At 43.1% G+C, this 21,282-nt stretch overlaps 1 protein-coding gene across 4 annotated transcripts in view; it reads right to left on the bottom strand.

Moving 5' to 3' along the window:
• Positions 1–7,175: 7,175 nt before the first annotated feature.
• Positions 7,176–21,282, bottom strand: part of BABAM2 (BRISC and BRCA1 A complex member 2) — a 922,754-nt gene continuing 908,647 nt past the window's right edge. For all 4 annotated transcript variants that reach the window (XM_085610363.1, XM_085610361.1, XM_085610360.1 and 1 more), the window contains one exon: positions 7,176–7,504. In XM_085610363.1, the coding sequence (XP_085466489.1) occupies positions 7,425–7,504 (80 nt within the window). In that variant the 3' untranslated portion in view covers positions 7,176–7,424. The remainder of the gene's footprint in view (positions 7,505–21,282) is intronic.

Here is a 21,282-nt window from a genome sequence, read left to right as displayed (position 1 = left end):
AGTTTCTTATCTCTCTGCTCACATCTGATGAACTGTGTGATAAAGGTACCAATCATCCCACTTTATAACTCAATCCGAAGATTAGATTTTTAGAAAAAACATGATTGGCTGAAGAATAAGGGATTCAATTCTGTGAAAGGAACTTGCGTCAAACTTCAGTGCAATGACTCGGAGTCAGTGGATGGTCTGAGGCAGGTGCACGACGACGCCTGCAGGGGACAGTGCAGGGTGGGGCAGAACTTGGGCCGGAGGGCCTCCAAACAGTAGATGTGGAACAATGGTCGAGTGGTGCCAGTCCACTGTCCACCAACTTTCTGTACTCCCCCCTTGCAGCAGCAGAAATTGTTACCTCTTTTTAAAAAAACTTCACAAGTTTTGCACATTGCAATGTTTTTTTTTGTTTTGTTTTTTTTATTCAAAATTCCAAGTCACATGGCTTTTCTTAAAGATTCCATCTGCAGCAGCTGGGTTCTGTTCTTTAAGGGTGTCTTGGAGCACTGTACATTTGGTCCTCGGAGCCTGTCCATATGAGTCAGGTCACTCAGCAGGGTTTTAGGGTTGACCCCGTTTGTCGATCACTGCCCAGGAACTTAAACAGGAGTTTGCATTAAGTCCCCTGAGCGAAGGCACCCATTTTTATATTTATAGTTTAAAACTTATATGTCTGAAGTTTCTGCCCCAGGGCAGCGAAACCTAGCAACATCAAAATGTTTATAAAGCTCTCTTGAGAAATCCAGCGAGGTGGGGCTTGAATTCAGCCCACGGGGCTTTTGTACAATACCCTGTGAACAAATGAAAGCAAACTATCTCGTTGCATGTCTTCTGCTAAAAGCCTATTAAAATGTAATTGTCTTCACTGCAAAGGGGCTTTTCTTTCCAACCTAATCTAATTCCGCTTTAAACCTCTCACACCACAGAGCCAATCCCATTGTAATATGTGGATGTTTACACCCCCGTTTGCTATTGGCTGAAATCACCCATGCTGTGATTGGTCCCTACAGTTCTCTACTGAACTCCTCACTCAGTGGTATCCCAACCCAGTCTCGGGTGTAACAGGTCACTTTTCCCGTGGTTACCAAGGTCTCTTCGGCATTTAAATTTGACAAGATATCTGGTTGGTTCGTGTGTATTTAGATATGTGCTCCTAACCTATATTCGGGGCCACCGGAATGATGTGATCTTGCAGCTATGGCGTTTTCCACATTATTATGGATTTAGCACATTTACCACATAATCCATCCTGCACAATCTGCAGATTTTTACAAAAGAAAGCGTCTAGCTGTGACTGATCAAAAGTAACTAAAAACGCAGTGACACGTGCTGCCGCACAGTGGAAAGCACTTGGCAGAGGTTGACTGGTCACCTTTCTGCTTCTTGCTGGACTTGGGCGTTAAACTTGTAAGAAAGAGTTGAAACCATCCTCTGGACAGTGTTAACCCATTGAAAAAGGACAAAATAATAGAGCAATACTATTACAAAATGTACCACACTGTGGCACATAATTTGCCTTTTCCTGCTTCATAGTCAGCCTTGCCTCATATTTTTGTCCTCCACTGCCTAAACTGCAGCCCAACATATAGGAGTGATTTGGGACCCCATTCCTTCTTGAGCACCCAAGTCAGTCCTGGTTAAGCTGTCACCCTCTTTGAGCTGCCAAGTCAAACAGATTGTAGCCACATTTCAGAATCACTTTGCTATCTTCATAGTCTCTTTCCTACAGAACCTTAGACTTTTCCATCTCCTCCCCTCGTAGACCGATGACTCCTCCGGTCCACCATCTCCTTCTTAAATGCTCCCAACCTCTCAGCGCTCCGCGAGCACAGCGGCCATCAAAGGAGCACCTACGGGCTACCTAGACCCTGGTTTGGCTCCAAATGTTCTCCAATAACCTCCCTAAGCCTTTTTTTAGAAACTAAACAGGACAGCAGCAAATGCGTGAGCATCACTATCAGACATGTGAAGGAGTACGGTCCCAAAGCTCTCTTCCATAATGATCCACTTTCCTAATCGGGGATCCAACCCTTACGTTCACTGAGATCCAGCCTAATCTTGCGAATCCCGATTTACTGGGGAAAAGAATGAGTGTTACGGAGGCTACGAGTGCACCTGCACACATTTGTGTACATACAAAGAGGGAGGCAAGGCCATGCTTGTTTGATATACCGTGGGTATAGTGAGCCCAGCACGGTTATGCCTTGTTGGCGAAAGATCTCGGTTTTCAAAAAAGACATTTAGAAGGACTAAAATGGCCCAGAGTTCACTAGGAAGACGCCTCAGAGGCCGGTGACTGATACTGTGGACACTAAAACCCTTGCACCAAGGTGAGCTATCCTGTAGATCACAGGAGGGAGAGGAAGATCATGCTATCAAGTTGCTCTGTCTAGGAATTTGAAGGGTAATTGCGCTTCTCTGCAGCAACTTCAGACCGTCCAGCACTTCTGAGGCCAATGAGCCTGTTCATTGTAGGCTGCACCAGATATCAGAGCCCAGCTATTTGGAAGCAGCCGGCGCAAACAACCCTTGGACCAGCTTCACCCAATAAGGTGCAATTTTAAAGTTGGCCAAGAATGATTGCAGTGGTTAAAGACAAAGGGATCGACCATAGGTGCAAGAGAAAACTCTAGGGCGAGAAAAGGGAGATCACATCTCGCAGGCAAGGTGATCCTCACAGTGGCTACCCGTTAAGGACAGAATTCTGTTCCGAGGCCGGGTTTTCACAGTTTTAGAGACTGTCTTCTGGAACTCCTAGCCACAATAGATCAATAAATTATCTACCTTCTCCATCTTCAGCGCAATGGTAAAATAATCTCTCTCTTAATGGAACAGTATCAGATCTGCAACTAGAGGCACAAGCCAGCAGTGAGTTTCACAAATGTGATAGTTCATTCATTCATTCAAAATCCTCCATGCGCCCAGGGATTACTAGGAGCAAGAGTGCCTTGTAAAAGGCAAGCACTAGATATATTTTAAAAGCTTTGCAAGACTTTTGAGAGAGGACCCGCAATCATGTACAACTCCCCCCACCTGAATGAAATACAACATTGATTAGGTGGTGATGCTAATGACATTTCTGAGGGTATAGATGGCACAGCTGTAAATGATAATGCTGCTGTCAGCATACGAACATGAAATCCCTGTGTGACTACTCTTTGCAGACCATGTATATGCTCTAAGAGCAAGATGCAGGGAGCATCAAATCCACGGGTATGTCAGCTAGTTAAAGTCCCTTGAGGAACCAGAAAGGTGATGTCATGACCAACGCAGACAGCACTGCCGCACCAGGTCTATGGACTGGATGCAGCCTCCACAGATGATCGATTACGTACAAAAGAGGATCAAGATATCTCTAGACGATGAAACTAGCCATCTTCTTCGGGAATTGTAGTAGATTAGATCTAGATTGGCAAGTGAAAGTCACTCTGCTGCGCGTTTACACCGTGCACCCGGGTTGAGACCCCTGCCTTCAGTGCAGTAACATAATATGGGTTTGAGCATATTTTTTACCTCATGAAAGCCTGTAGGTGTGCGATGGTTTATGAAGGTTGGAAACATTTTATATATCACTATTCACGCTTTGCGTATTGATGGTCTGTATAGGACTCCTCAGTGCTAAATATTACGCCTTAGAAGTCTTAACTTCCAGTGCATTATTCTCAGGAACCACTTGGGAAACAAGTAATGATTGTTCATATTTTTTTGTATTCAGTGCAACACAGTATAAAGCACCACAGTTTACATTGTACAAAGAGAGAAGGGGTGCATTCTGAAGGAAAACAGCATGATTCCTGTGCCCATAGAGTTGAACAGAGGTGAAGGCTGCGCTCACAGAAGGCAGCATAGGAAATAGTATGTGGAGCTGAGTACATTTACATTCCCACAAAATGGCCGAAATTAGACAAGATTCTGACAGACTGCTTTATGTTAGGTATTTTGTTTGCATTTTAGTTTTGAGTATTTGACTATGCTAATGTTCATCACTGCAGCAATTGTTTTTTTTTTTAGTGTACTATAAAGGTTTGTAGATATATTTTAATATTTCTTGACTTCTCACAACCAAAGTGGGGAGTCTCATCTCAAAATACCCAGCTATGGCCTGTGGCAGGCCTGCACAATCTCCAGAGTAACCAATCCTGTCCAATGCTCATTGCAAGTTCATGAGACTCCAGCCAGTTCTATCCGCTCAGAAGGCTCTCGACACAGGCACGGAAACCACAAAAGATCTACCAGGAAGGTTCAAATCCCTAGCTCAAATACTCTCTTTAGATGGACCCTCACAAATTGGTCTTTCTCGTATTCGGGGACCCAAGGAAAAGGACGGACAAGACATTACAAGGTTGTTACGATAAGCTATTGGACATGACATGTCTTCTCTCCTTAGGATAGCCAGTGGAGCAGAAACTCTAGCAGGCAGAGCCCAAACCATGGCGTGCCTCCTCAACAATACAGAGCACAACACTTCTTCAGAAAGGGTTATGGACTACCACCTGAAAATCAACCCAAAGCTGAGAGAGCTAGCGTTCTTGGAGAAGGTCGGTGTAACCAACAGGGACGTAATGCAGACCCCTACAGCTCCTGCAGCTCAGGGGGGCCCCAACCTTCAACAGGGCTCCAAATCCCTTAAGGAGGGCTCCATTCAGCCCAAGGTCAATGAATATCTGTAAGATATGAGAGACTCAGAGGACTCTCGTCGCATTCTGCAGGGCGGCACCATCATTGTTTGGTAGGCCACTGGGAACCAGAGCTGCTGTTTGGCAATCATGTTGCAGAAGACATTGCAGAATTCTTAGGTACCTACATTGCGCTGGCTAAGGGCCAATCATCAATAAAGAAGGTTTTCATGTCTAAGGTTTCTACAGGACCCAACTGGATCAGGTGCCACTCATTCAGCCCCTTTAACTAATCTATCAAAGGTTTACAGGGCATCTATAACCAGTGCAATGATCAGCATCTGACCAACCTCCTTCTTCCTATTAACAGCCACAGAGTAAATATCAGGCTGGAAACCAACTGGTGAGCACAGCTACTATCTCAGGGTTCACCAGTGGGATGTTGGATGGCAGTTTTCTGCAACACCGGCAAAGTATTTCAGGGGATGCATGAGCCTTGCAAACTATTTGTGAGCTGGAATGTTTGGTCCAGTCTCAAATGAACAATATTGCCTCACAGTCAAAGATGTAGAGTATTGTGTTCAATACATTATTAAGCAACTTTTTCTTAGTAAACTAGAAAGGCACTACAAACTTCAGCATGGTGATAAGCCTCTGGAAGTTCATTCGGTGGTTGCTGCGATGTTAAGATAGAAAGCGTACATATATCAAAAGACATGTTACTGCCAGGGGATTGGCATAGGCCTTAAGAACATGTATGTGATGGTCCTCATCTTCTCACCTCACCACAGGTTACTTTAGTTCATATTGATTGACTAGATAAAGGAATTCTCCAGCCTAACACTCTTCCCTTAGGCTGCTGAAACCAGTTACAGGGGTACCGCGATTTAAGGTGTCCACATGGGCTTATGCTTTGATGTCATCATATTCATGTCCCAGAAGTATGCTACTATCCTAAGGGCTTTATTTCAGGTTCACTACCAACAGGCAAGGCTGATTCTGAGGACACCCTTTTTGGAGGACACAAGAATGGTTACTAATACTTCAGGATAGTTCTACCGAGTTCTTGAGAAGACTCCAACTTTCCTGTTCAATCCCCAGTGCCACACATTAATCTTGAATGGATCCCTAAAATATGCAATCTTGGAAATTTCAGGGATCCTTGGAGAATCCTATGCCTTAAACAAGAGGCAAAGTGTGCTCCAAGCACAAAAAAATGTAGGTTGGCTTGTACCTTGTTGTAATGGTAACGTACGGAACACGTTATGTCCGTGCTACAGATTATCAACTTCTTAGCAGATTTTTCAAAATAAGATAAAGCATTTAGGACAATCAATACTTGCACAGCAGTGATTTCTTCATGGCAAGAGTATGTGAAATGTGGCTTAGTGCACACTCACCCATTGTTGTATTGCTTACTTCTAAAAATGAGACATTTCGACTTGTAGATATGGGAGAATGTGGGATGCCAATAAAGTGATCAGATTGTTGAGAGATTAGCCAGATAATGAGAAGCTATTGGCAAGACCCTTGTGATATGAGCTGACCATGTTTGGGCCTTAGGATGTTGTGGCTAGAACTTTCACTTCAGGAGTGCTGTTTGCAATATGTCCAACCCACTAAAACAAAGATGAGGACAGCATTCTGTCCTGGTTTATCTTTGCTTTGCTGCCCAGATTAAGTGTGAGGTTTGCTTGCACCTTGGTCTATGATGTCCAGATAGTTGTTGATTGGTAAAGGGAAACTACATTTGCTAGTGTGCTCATAGCAACACAGATGCACTGACCAACAGACACAAGGTTATGGAGTCTAGGAGGGGGGATGGGCAATTGCTGACAGATCACCATCATCCTGATGGCACCTCCACTGGCTACACTTATCGGTTTCCACCGTCTACCAAAGCAGCTGCATCATTTACAAGATTAGCATGGTCTGCAAGAAACAAAAAACAAGGCAACATGCCTTTTTCATGTATGTACCCAGGATATGGAACAACATCACTGTATCCACAAGGATTGACAATCCGGGTACAATTTAGGAATGAATTGAAGCTGCAGCTCTTTCTGTTAAACACTTTTTGATTGGCTACAGTATTGCAGAGACTGGGCTCCTGTCTTGGACTGCCTTGAAGGAAAACGGACTTCTTTCGCTTCCAGCAAGTTCTGGAACTGGTGACAATTTGTTTTTGGAAATCTGCAAAACAAGTATTTTAAATCTGGTTGAAGAAGCTGTCCTTCCAGAGAGAAAATACTATTGGAACGGCGGCTTCCTCAGACCTTTAAGAAGCACACGGTTCAGAAACTGGCATCACATTTACATGCAGGGCCTCTGACTACACTAGATAAGACTGTACATGCATGCTCTGTGGCGCTATCACCGCTGTTGCACAGACAGCTCTTTATCAGATGCATAATAATACAGTGACAGGTGGATAACATTCAGAGTCACAAATATTTCAACAGAGCCAGGCACGCTCTATACAAATACCAGCAAGATTACACAAATATTCAAATAAAGCAGAAACACATATGGTTAATCTGGAATAAACACTCATATTTCAAAAGCAGGTGGAAAAGCAAATATTTTAATGAGATAATTTTGGGCATATACAGAAGACAATGGCACTTTTCAGTACACTACATTTTATAACTACTCTGAAGAGGCAGTTCTGCGTGTTACAGCCGTGACATATAGCAATCATTTTCTCTTATTACAGAAGTATAACTGGGGCTATCAAAGTCAACATCAAAGTAAAGGCTTCTAAGAAGAAGCGTCCAGGAAGAGTGGTGGTGGCACACACCAGGGCACATCGGCTTCTCATAATGTCACCAGACTAGAGCTTTCCATTAGCAAAGGCCGCCTCCTGGAACTGGGGGACAAAGGTTTTGAAATGCGCCCTGAAAAGATGAAAAACGTTGGTTATTGGGAGATTGAGGAATCCAATGCTAAATATCTAGCTTTAGAATAGGTTTGTCTTGTTATTTGCAATTTGTTGTTGCAACAAAATGAATTCTTTCTTAGAAGTGTGATGACGAAAAAGATTGTGATCTTTTGATACTTTGATCTGAAAGTACAGGAGGTGAAGGGATCTTGCAGCTAGATTGCGGATGGTGGAACGCAAGGATCTGGCTTTTTTATATACCTTAAATATATATTTAACAAGTTCGGTATTACATTCATACAATCAAAATGTCTAATTTTACCAAAAAAATCAAATAAAAGATTATAGAATAAGAAAGAGTCCACCAACAAATGTAAGCATTTTACCAGATCAAACAGTAATTAATCGTAGTTCAAGTATTTGATCACAATAATGTCTTTTGTATATACTGCCAACCACAATTCTACGTGGAGAACATTACTGTTCTAAGATTAAAAAACTCAACATACTTACCTGACTATAAATCCCATCTAAACATCTATCATTCTGACACATCACACTTCATCTGTCTGTGCCTCATACTGTACATTTGTGTTTTAAGTACTCCTGATATCAAATGGCGGATAGTAATCCATACTACAGATATGACACTATAGTAGAGTTTTGCATCCCCTGCTTCCTGCAACTTATATGACCAGTGAAACAGACGGCTTGAATGGATGGTGAAGGTACTTAAAAAGACAACCTTGGATTAAATATTTCCCATATTTCATATTATGAATAAATGCCCATGCCGTAGCCCCCCTGCAATATAGTTAGCTTTAGATGTCTTAAAAGTTGAATACTCGCACTACCAGAATACAGGCAATTTAGGAGGAAGGTTGAATGACATCATATGTGCAAAAGGAGGGACTGTAAAGCAGGTAATGTGGAAATTGACTGTAAAACTGGAAACAGAGAAAAGACTACTTTAGTTAACAATTTGACTTGGGGAGGAAATGGCACGTGTAAAACCCAATAACTACCAATTTCTACTTGCCTGTTTTATTGTCTCCATGAAAATTATAAAAGTATACGTTTCTCTTTTTTATGTACCTATACCCTTTCCTAGATGCAGCATTATCTACAACACCGGCAGGTTAAAAAAGTTCTACTAGCGGTCAAAAATACAGTTTCATCAGGGCTATCTGTGGTTGACCCTACAGAAACTTAACAGAAAATCAGCAATTCCAACTTAAACGGTGCAAGGTGATGTCGAGTCAGCCCTATCCATCTCCACTATCTAAGTGGGTGCAGTAACTGGGCATATTAAGTCATGTAAATTGCGTTGGGCACCCCCCCCCCCCCTCACCAGAACAGGATGCTGTTACCCAGGTGATTTAACTGAGACTTCTAAACCATTATCCAATGGTAACATTGTTCATGGTGGACTATAGCTGAACCAAAAGTAATGTACCAAAGGCTTAACAGCATCATGTAGAGATGGGCAGTAATGGGAAGACACTGACAATCACTGAGTTTCCCAACGACCACCACTCAATATCATCATCTTATTTAGAGGTGTAGAAACAGCTTTGTGTCTGAATGCAGAGTCTCAGCTGGCACCATCTTCTGAAACACCTTCCGGTAGCAACCAGCCAAATGACCTCCACAGAGTTAGTATGCCCGTCCTATTAAGGGTGGGCGTTCAATGATGCATTTTTCCTACCTATAACTGGTGCAAAGGTAAAACTTACCTTACTTACATGACAGTCCCAGGTAGAAACAAGCATTGGCATAGCCAATAGGTCTCGCTTTTGGGACCTTATAAGTATTTAGTTATGCAGCACAATATCCTTGGTGCAACAACATCAACTGTTGCGTGGCTAAAAACGTATAAGGTTCCAAATGCGAGACATATTGGCTATGCCAATGCATGTCTTACTACTTACCGGCCTACCAGATGCCATCCTGGTGCAGTTAAGGACCTTATGCCATGCAGTCATTCGTCTCATCCGATCACGTTTCAAAAGAAATGCACCTTATTTCTCTCACAAGGAGAGCTATATTGCTTGGCAGCATATATTATTCTCAAAATATAATGTATCATGGTCAAGGTGATGAAATCTAAGAAAGTGAGCTATATTACCATCACACCATCTATGGTCTGTAGATCAGAATACTGAGCCACGCACTGGCATAATCAGAACTATAGAAATCAAAGAAAGAACAGGAAGCAAGCATCCTTTCTATATGCACACAGACTCTGGAACACGCTCTCTAGGGTTCTATGACTGTTGCTTTCTCTCTAATAATTCACTCAGGGCCTCAAATACCAGGAATTATTAACCAATCTGTATCAACTAGCTAGGACTTTTGCTAACTATCTCTGCCACTTGGTTATGAATGTCCACGGGCTCTGCGAACTTGCATGTCATCCGTGTATCCTATGTGATTGTGTATGCACTGTAAAACAAGGTAAAAAAATTGAAGAGCAGAAAATAACCAACAGGGGTAGCAAAAAATAGCGGGTTCGAAAAACGCACAGGGGTGATAGAACAAAGAGAGGTCAAGGATGGTCATTTATGACATATCAACAGTAGAGCGAAAACGGGCCAGAGGTCGTAGAAAACTGATACAAAAAGTGGCAATGAAGCGGGAGGCCAAATACAGCCGAAAGAGCACGTCGAATACAGGCGGGGAATGGAAAGACACTAAAACAAAGAAAAAAAATCACAGGCTGTAGGAGGTAGAAAAGTACAGACATCGATTAGAGCGGACGAACATTAACGTTGGTTCACTAAAAATGGGAGCGATGAGTCACATGTTGTCTTTTGTAGACAGTTACTGTCGATATGTAGGGATGGGCTTGCTTTCACGTGGGCGGGCTTCTTTCCGGCCTTTTCCCTCTCGCAGTTTGCCCTTGTTTTTGCACCCTGACCTGGCAACACTGGGGGTGAAATTACGGGAACAAAATGGCGGCTGTGTGAGGAGCGAAACGGAGAAGGCCGGTGGGTACTGGGGCCAGGGCTGCTCGAGGTTCAAAGTGGCGCAGGAGGTCAGTTTCTAACATAGACAGGTAAGAAGTGTAAGAGGCGAGCTGCTGCTGGAGGTTGAAAGTGGCGCAGGAGGTCAGTTTGTAACATAGACAGGTAAGGAGTGCAAGAGACGAGCTGTAGGTTTGAAGGGCGGGCGACTGCAGAGCACCGTGCTGGCTTAAGACTGAGGGCGAAAGGAGCATAGGAGCCCGGTCCGACGGACGCGTAGGTGATGTGCAGTTAGGTCAGAATGTATGTACGGTAGTCATCGCGATCACTCTCAAAGCGAAAGTGATTGCAATCACGATGCGCAAAGCAGCGGGGGGAGGGGTGGAGATGGGGCTGAAGGCTGGCGCAGGAAAGGCAGATGGCTGGGCGAGAAGGGAGGGGGGAATGCGGGGAGCAGTGGTGCACGTGCACGCCATCGTGCACTGTAGCTTGTCGCCAGCACAAAAATGTGGGTAGCATTTTCTAAATCCACTTACTAAATGTCTCACCAGACCAGCGCATGCGCTGGGTCAGGCGAGACCTAAAAAAGGGAAAAAATCCCAGTGGGTCAAGCTAATTGCTTTTTTTAATGCCAACTGTCTCAACATCTCACAATACAATGGTGAGCTAGCTTTGCCTTGCACAGTTGTGCTAACAAAGTGGCAAATCTTAAGCTTTTCCACCTCAGAAGTAGCTCACTTTATTGAATGGGATCAGAAGTAACACATTTCTTCAATAGTGGTTCTGAAGCATCTGTATTATCTATAAAAGGTAATTATATCTTCTATGTTTGGGAGACGAGCTAGCATCTGTTGAAGTCTCTCTTTTGTTCTGGCATATTCAGGTCAAGAGGTGGTAAATTAGCTTAAGTTACAGACTTTCACAAATTCTATGGATAATTCCAATGATCAGTATTCATTTCGTTTTGTTTCAGAGCAGGAAAGGGATACATTTCATTCTGAGGTATGCAAGAAGCCGGAGTCTTAGTCACTCTCTGGGCCATAGGGGGAACTATTCATACCGCAGTATAAAGATAACCAATGGATATATACTTAAGTAAAATAAGCTATTATTAGGGGAGATTTAACTTTCTTTCTCTTTTGAAAAAGATGTATGCTATATTAAGGAAAAGAATATTGCAATAAGTAGCTTCTATTGTGCAGTCAGTACCCTGCTCTCCCTTCTAACCTAAGGGTGATTAACTTGTTCCCAAGCCTTCTGCATGGAGTAGTATCATCAAAGATTTCTTCTGAAGTCCAATTCTAAGACAAGAATATCTATTCCTAGGACTTCATCTGTTACCACTCTCCCCACAAGGCCCAACAACTAAAGTTAGAATTGCTTAGTATGCCTTAACCCATGTAATATCAAGATGGTATTGGTCCAATCCCATCCTGCCAAGTACCACGCATCTCGGGTTATATAACGCATTTTAATGCTTTTGTCCACATAACCACACTAATATGCTATGTCACGCATTACAGGCATTGCCAGCTCCTCATTTATGCCATGAGGCGCCGTGCAATGGTGTTTGAGGGTTGTTAATTAGCAGCCAGTATGAGCTCAGGCCAGGCAGTGAGGTGATTGGGTGCTATGGTGATGAATCTGTGTAAAGAAGTTCAGGAAGTCGTCCGTAAAGGTTGACAGATTCTTGTTTATTGAAGATAAGGATTTACAGGAAGAAACATCCCATCCACAAGGAACCAACAGCAACTGACACACAAGTGTTCTATAGCTACTACCAAGTTACGAGAACACTCTCGAATATGAAACACATATGGAACACATCTCACATTCTAAACAACAACGCGAGATACCTAACATGTAGATTATTACACACCTTTGCCCTTTACATAAAAGAAACAAAAAAGCATGAATACAGGAAGAAACATTAGTGTAAAATAAAGTCACGTAACATTACAGGAACTTTGCAAGTACGGGAACTTCTGCGCAACAATGACGTACCTTTGGAAGGCTCCTTAATAACAACAGGTTTAGTTTGGCTACTAGAACGCATGGGAGCAATCCTACCCAAATTCCAAATTTGTCCAACATTAAGTTTAACAGCATTTTTGAAAAGCCTTTTCACTATAAATGGCGAAGAGAATTTAGGAACACCACCAGATTTCTGAGGAAGGAGAACTTTCACATAGTCACCCACACGTACATGCGTGTGAGAAACAGCATGTCTGGCATTAAAATGCTCCTTTCTCTTGATGGCCTTCAACTTTGTACTTCCTGCCAGGGTACCGTACCAGAATCAACATTTAAATCAACCCCCATGCACTTATCCCTCATCCACGATTGGAACATATAAGTATTGGGACTCCGTCCCCTAAACAGTTTAAAAGGAACCTTATTCGTAGTGGAGTGAGGTGTGAGACAGTAAACCATCACTCGCTCCACGATTTCAGACCTCCAGTCCTTGCCTTGGACTTTGGACAATTGAATGGACTCCTTTAGCACTCGATTAAACCGATCTACCATGCCATTGGTTTCGGGATGATAGAGAGCACAACGTTTGTGCTTGATTCCTCTTTTCAACAAATACTCTTCCATCTCTTTCAAGACTAACTGAACCCCTTTGTCCATCAACAGACAATCAGGGAGTCCTTCCCTGCAGAAGATATCGTCTAGGAATTTTACAACATCCTTCGTCTCTGTGCTTTGTGTAATTTTGATTTCAGGCCATCTAGAATACATGTCTATCAGCACCAGAACATAGGAATGACCAGACACTTGTTATCAGCCCCCAAGAGGTCCAAAGCTACACCTTGCCAACAGCGAGTGGGGACATCACATACAATCATGGGTTGAACTCTAGTCTTATATATGTTGTCACACGCATTACACTCCATGCAATCTCTTACCATGCTTTCCACCAGAAGGTCAATGCCAGGCCACCAGAAATGTAGACAAATTCTCTCCTTGGTTTTCGAAATGCCTTGATGTCCCTGATAAGCTAGGTGAACAATTCTCAACCTGACAGACGATGGAGGAACTAATCTAGTACCCCTCCAAAGCAAACCCCCACTGACAGATAATTCATCACGCACATTCTAGAACTTACAGACTTCCTCACTCAAACCCTTTATGCCATTCCAACCTTCAGTCACCAAAATGCATACTTCACAAATCACAACATCATTTTCCAAGGAAACCTTCCATTCTTCCTCACTTAAAACGTCTTCATGATCTCACATACTTTATAATCATCATCATCCCAAAGGTCCTCCAAGTTATCAGACACATCGCATGAATTTGTTGAAATAAGGTGAGAACAACAGTCTGCAACTTTGTTTTCTGCAACAGGTATATAGTTTACAACAAAGTCGTAGTCCTGAAGGGCAACAATACACCTACAAAATCTTGAAGAGACCGCATTCAAACTCTACTTGAAAAATAAGTCCTTGAAAGGTTTATGTTCGGACCGCACCACAAACGAGCTTCCCCAAAGAAACTTCCTTAACTTTCTGATGGCTCAAAAGATACAAAGAGTTTCTTTTTCTATGACCAAGTATTGTACTTCTGGTCCTACGAGTGCCCTTGAGAGAAACATGACAGTTATTTCCTTACCATTTTTTACTTGTTTGAGAACGGCAGTAGTGTCAACACTTTGGAGAGATGGTGCACAACTCAAAGCTCTTTTTACATCACAAAATTCTGCTTGACAATGGGCTGACCAGATACATTTCGCGCCTTTCTTCAGAAGTGACCTTAAAGTAAAGGTGCGTGAAGGAAACTGTGGAACAAATTTGTTATAATATTCAGCCATACCAGATCATCTCTAGATTGTGGCACCGGCATATCCTCAATAGTTTTTACCAGATGATCTCTAGGTTTAACACCTTCCTTTGTTAACTTATGTCCCAAATAATCGATTTCTGAAAGATTAAACCTACACTTGTTTTCACGCATGGTCAAGCCACGCAACTTAAAACGCTCCAAAACAGCCCTAAGCCTCTCATCATGAACTTTTTTAGATGAGCCACGTACCAAAACATCATCTTGATATATTTATAAACCAGACAACCCCCTAAAACGTCTTCCATGGCTCGCTGGAAAACACGAGGCCGCAGAATTTAAGCCAAAGGAAAGTCAAGTGAATTTATATGTTCTAAATGGTGTTATGAAAGCGGTCAGATCCATTGAATCATCATCAATTCTGATCTGATGATATGCGGCCCTAAGATCTAAGGTGGAGAAGACTTCAGCTCCCTCCAATTGTGTCAGCATTTCTACAATATTTGGGAGAGGGTACTTATCAGCAATGACAGCACGATTAAGAGCACGAAGATCCATTTTCTTCAAGTTATATCTAAGTAGAAAAAAGTTTTTCTTAATTACGCAAGAGTATGTGGAGTTTCAATAAGTGCCGAGAGAAAGTCTGCTTTGCTCCTACACTGTTTGGGCCCTGAGGGACAAGAGGTGTATGAACACTTACCTGATCTGAGTGATGGTGAGTCGGATAACCTTAATGAGTTTGAGATCTGCTTAAAGAAACTGGATAAACATTACCTTCCTATAGTAAGTACCATTTTAGAGAGATATCTCTTTGGGAAGCGTATACATAAGTCTCAGGAATCTGTTGAAGTGTATGTTACACATTTACGAAAGCTAGCTTCAATATGTAAATTTGAGGGTTCTCTTGACGAATGTATTCCCAATCAATTTATGTTGGTTTGCAACATAGAGAAGGTTAAGAATGAATTGTGGCAGAAAGATGACCGTAAATTAGATGATCTTATCTTGATTGCAAAACGCATTGAACACTCTCTTGCCTGTGTTGAGGTTATAAAGAAAGAGAATGGATCTACTGAAGAAAAGTATAAAGTGTTACGAAGTCAAAACCTTTTAAACAATCTGAACCTCTGTGTCTCTTAAAAGTAAGAAGAGGTTTATTGGGAAATGGGTTGCCAAGGCAAAGAAAGCGGCAATGTGACGAGCGCAGCGGCGCGAAGGTGACGTGCTGTTGATTAAGAAGCATCGAAGGTTGCCAAGGTGACGAACAGAGGCAAAGTGATGAGCGCAGCGGTGCACAGAGAAGACGACAAGCTGTTTCCAGGAAGAGTCAAAGGTTGCCAAGGCAACGTGATGAGCGTCGCGGGGCGGATAGGGAGATGACGCGGCACTGTTGTCTAAGAAACGAGATAGTGATGACGACTTCAACAAACGCTAGCCGCGAGACGGAGCAGCAGCGAGGAGGTAACTGTAGACTGGAGAGTTTATATACAAATAGTAAAAGTCTAACTTTCTTTAACCCCTTCGCTGCGGCGCGAATTCCGCCGCAGCGCTGGGGGGGTTTGGGGGGTTTGCGGCGCCGCTATGCTCATGACGGAACCACGCCGTCATGAGTCACGGGCGAGCTGTGCTCATGACGGAGTGGTTCCGTCATGACTCCACCCACTTGCGCTAATCGCCCGCACAGGTGGGGAATTAGCGCCGCGTGGGCGGAGCGGCCGCCAATGGCCGCAGCATGACGGAACCACTCCGTCATGAGCACACGGCGCCCGTGGCTCATGACGGAGTGGTTCTGTCATGAGCGGGGAACGGGTTAAATGGAAGCAAGCGCAAATAGAACCTTAAAGTTTTAAAGTCTGCCAGATGCATAGGGAATCTGTTGGTTGAGTAATCGGCCGTGTTAGGACGTTTCTTGAGAGTAGAAGTATCTGGGTTCTTCTCTATCCCATCCTTGTCGCCAGTGTAAAGAAGTTCAGGAAGTCATCCCTACAGGTTGACAGATTCTTGTTTATTGAAGATAAGAATTTACAGGAAGAAACGTCCCATCCACAAGGAACTAACAGCAACTGACACACAAGTGTTCTATAGCAACTACCAAGCTACGAGAACACTCTGGAATATGGAATACATATGGAACACATCTCACATTCTAAACAACAACGTGAAATACATAACATGTAGATTTTTACACACTGTCTGGGTTCAGGCAAGTTGTTTCCTTTACTTAGTTACAGCTTTATATAATCAGTTCTGTTCTGGAAGGCTTCCTGTGCTGACAGGCTCTGGACGTAATTGTTCTTGCTCTGTTGCCCCAGCAGTGCACACAGAAGGTCTTGCTGCAGTGTGCTCTAGGCAGAAGTCACAGCCAGCTCGCAGGGCTTTGTCTACAGTAGAGAGTTTCAGCAGTCTCTTATTCATTCAATAAATTATTTTCCGACTCTGGGCTCTTGGAAACCGTGCAGTGACTCTTTTCCCAAAGTGGAGCCACAGCCCCAACATCCTGTTTCCTTTGTGATAATTAGGCCATACAGTGGAGACATTTAGAGCTCGTCTGCCCTGCGAGATCACGCTAGCTCGTACCTGTAGCCTGAGTGACCCACAGAGCTGCTTTAACACCAGTGCTTAATTTGTAAAGAAAAATAAGTGCCAAGGCTCTCGTCAGGAGGGCACTGCAGCTTGCACCACTCATTGTCCCTGCCATGCTGCCAATAATAGTAACAACACAGCTACTAACCATCACACTACTACAAGTGCGACGATTCAGACTATTTCAGGCCCCAAAAGCTATAAGAAGGGCTTGGACAGCATGTAATAGTCATTTTAATGTATATTATACAACTGTTGTTGTGGTCATCTCTAAATTAGGGTCCTCACCCACAGGTACCACCTGTGGCATGCTTCATCATTGGACCCTCACCCAGACACTGAACTTGAATGGGTGGGCTCGACACATTTGTAAGTGGAGCTCTTTGAGTGGTAGCAGTGAGTGAAGGCAGGGTTGAGTGAGTGTGCTAAAATAGCCTTTAAATCCTTTGTAACAAATGTATTATTCTGGGATCTAAGGCTAAGTTAAAATAGAAAAACCGGAGTGTGTTTGGCAAAGTGCGCTGTATCAATATTACTGAGTTTGCTTCCTTGGTGTCTGCGGACCCCTCCTTCTATCTTGAGCCTAGCAGCAGGAAGCAGTTTTTCGGTGAACCGGAAAGGATCGTGTATTCCTGAAAGGATCAGCTGCGGTAGCCCCCTTACAGTGGAAGACAGTCCGCTACCATAGAAGAGTACGACAAAGCCTGTGTCGAAGGACCCGAGTGACGCCTGGTATCCTGTGAAGGTAGGGACTCACTGAGAGTCTGATGAAGGAGTGTGCGATAAGTAAACAGCGACATTCATCCGGCTGTTTAGTTTGAACTGAACTATTGCTCATAACAACGCTCCATGTTCGCCGAGGCGCTGCGGAGTCGAGAAGCGGCAGCAAACGAAATGTTCGATGACTCACCAAGTGCGGAGGCATCAACTAGTGTACAAACCAACGTTACACTACCAGGAAATCCCAATGCAAGGGATCTTTTTTAAAAATTGGAAAAGTTAACGAAAATGGAACAATCAAAATGGTGGGAACACAAGTCCCTATCCAGATATTTAGAGTTTGGGAGAATCCATAGGGGCCTCCGCATTATGCTGGCGACCAGCTACTAAATCCCTGACCCCAATTTGCTTGCCGAATGGGCTGACTGCAACCTTGAATCTTCACGCAAACTGGTCACTATACTCGTAAAATATGCAGAAAGTGACAGGGCTGTGCTACAAATTAAAATTGAATGAGTTAAATGTGGAAATTGGCAAACTAGAAGTCACCGGCGCAATTACCAAATATCATGTGGGAAATGATGTTATGGCTTCAAAGGGAGGAGGAGGTGATCAAGAAACGTAAGGCGTTTAAGTTCCAACGGGACAAGTTGGACTATCAAACAGCCAAGTTTTCACGTTTTCTAAAAAGTTCGACTCTGTCAAAGCTTCACACGAGCAAAAACATTCAGTCACCCCTCAAGCAAGCACCAGCATTGCCATACAGTCATCCACCTCAGTATCTGAATTAAGCTCTGCGCTTGAAAGCGAGTCAGACAACGAACAAGCGCGTTCAGGCATAAGGATGTGGTTTACCAAGCTCTCCCTGGCTCAGGAAGTGGATTACCTCTGCCAGGACAGGCAACAAACTCTGCTACCCCATGTACCAAATGCAAAAAACACCAAAGATGCAATCAGAAACGCCGGGAAAGACGCCGACGAAACCGCCAGCGCCAAACAGAGCAACAGAAAACCCTCCAACAAGAGGTGGCAGCGAAAGTGAATTTACAGGTTGGCAGCATTGACTCACGAACTGTTATCAATCTAACAAACACTACATTGAGCGTAGCAGAAAAGGAGATTCTAGCGTTAGGACTTTCATACAGTCCTGAAAGTAATTTCAACTATGTGCAAATGCGCATTGATGTATATCAATTTATACGTAAGCTAAAACGGCGGAAATTTCATCTGCTGCAGGGTTCTCAAAATCAAACCCAGCCCATCGCATCTACCTATACAATGCAAAGCCCATCTCATGTAACAGCTGGTGACTTCGAATTGCTTCAAGACCTACAGCAAGTGCAATGTGACAATGCGAGTGCAGAAATAACGTCTAGCCAAACTCTCCCTTCCACCAGCGGGATTTTGCACACACAATTAAACCCAAGTCCACCTTCCATCCAGTAATGTTGCATGATAACTTGGATGTATTCAACGAAGTGGTGACATTGGAACTCAAGAAACTGCACTTGTCAACTTCACGCACGCATCATAGGTATACTCAGCAAAACCAGCGCTACTTTCAATTGATGAAAAAACTACAAATGAATGAAAACATCCTTGTGCGGCAGTCGGATAAAAGCGGCAACGTGGTGCTATGGCCGCGTGAACTATACATGGAAGAGGCATTCAAACAATTGAATGATAGACAATGTTACAGGAGGAGTTGCATTCAAACTGTTAGAAGCGCATGGAATGACTATTATACCAACCTCCTTGCATGGAAAAGCGCCGGTTTGTTATGTATTGATGAACTCAAGTTCCTTAAAAGGGATCATCCTATCACTATATAATTTGCAATTCACATCACACATGAGCAAGGATCAAGTATATTTCCTGGATGTTGAGGTGTTTGTATCGGATGGCAAACTACAGACTAGACTGCATAGGAAGCCCACCGCAGGCAATGCAGTACTCCACGCGACCAGTCATCATCCAGGACACCTGATTCGCAGCATTCCCTTTGGGGAAAGCTGCGAGTCAGGAGAATCTGTAGTCTGGAGGATGACTGTGTAAGGGCACAAGAAGAAAGTAGGGATAGATTCCTAGCTAGGGGATACTCTACCAACACAACAGACAATGCTATCAAGAAGACTCGCTTGATCTCTAGAGCAAATACATTGGACAATAAAGTTATGTCTTTAAACACGAATTTAGCTCAGATTGATCAACCTACGAGATTGACATTAACTTACAATCGACAGCATCAGTCTCTACGTAGGATATTTAAGAAGAATTGGGTACTGGTACGTAATGATCCAGTAGTTGGTGATATTATCTCTAGAACCCCTAATGTAACCTTCAGAAAAGCAAGGTCTATGTGTGATACTTTGGTCAAGAGGATTCCAGAAGTAACCGTGTCTAAAACCTGGTTGAATTCCAGGAAGGGGTTTGTTAGATGCAGTTTGTGCAAGGCCTGCAAATATGGCACCAGCAAGACAACATACAAAACCCCTTTTAATAAGGACCCAGTGCCCACCACCAAGATGCTCACGTGCAAACTGAATTTGCAGTATATGTGCTGGAGTGTTCGTGTGGCCTACAGTGTGTAGTGAGTAATAAGCTGCAGGTCCACAAGAGGATACTCCAGCACATACGTGCAATTACCAACAGTGATGCATCTTACCCGGTAGCTAGACGTTTTAAAGAATCTCATTGTAACAATGTGGATCATCTCAGATACTTTGAGGTGGATACAATTACACCACTCAGAAGGGGTGGCAACCAGGAAACACTTCTTCGCAAACTGGAAACCAGGTACATTCTAGAGTTAGCTACCAAGACGCCACTGGGCCTTAACTCTAGTGAAGACTTTTATACCTGCCTGTAACTTCTCCAATTTAACATGTACAATGGTTGTAGATTATTGCCTTTGTTGCTGTAATTCTCGTTTTTAGCCTGTTTTTTAGCATTTGCACTTTAGAAACCAATATTGGTTCATTAAGGTGGCACTATTTTTAGGCACTTGCACTTTAGTATTTTAGCATAGTGGTAGGTTCCATTGCCCACTTGGGCTGTATTTCTCTGCACTAGCACTTTCTTAGTAAAAGCAATAACCAACAGTATGCAGTATGCACCAGGTTCTATATTGTAATACTGGGTGCTGTGACAGTTCAATATGGGATAAACAATTATATGCATTTGCTTATGAATTTCCCCATTGTATTACTGCCGTCTCTTACTGCTAAACATTTGCAATTTATTTGTTCAATAGAGATTTTCATAACGAAGGTTTTTATCCGATATTTCAATTGCACAGTTTTATCTTTTATATGTTTTTTTAAATATTTATGAATACATGAATATTTAATAACGTATTGCTTTTACTCAAATACTATCAGTTACTATGTTTATTCAAATAATTGCTGGCATTGTGACACAGCCTATACAGACTCTTCTATGTCTATGATTTCAATTTGTTGTTTGTCACGTGATACTGCACTAGCACTTTAAATGTAGAGGCACTCCGCATGCGCGTTATGTGAACAAGGCCTTCTGAAGGCCGAAACACGTTATGGCGGCGGTGCAGGGTACTCATTAAAATCATGCACTGATATCTGGGTCTGTATTCGTCTTTTTCCGAAAACGGGAGTGTGTTTGGCGAAGTGCACAGTATATATATATATATATATATGTATATATATCCAAAGCAACCTTTACTCCTCAAAAGAACAAGGCACGCACTCGAAGACTGTAGGATCAA

This window comes from Triturus cristatus, chromosome 6 (assembly GCF_964204655.1).
Source record: "Triturus cristatus chromosome 6, aTriCri1.1, whole genome shotgun sequence".
NCBI lineage: Eukaryota > Metazoa > Chordata > Amphibia > Caudata > Salamandridae > Triturus > Triturus cristatus.
This window is presented reverse-complemented; position numbering and strand designations above follow the sequence as displayed.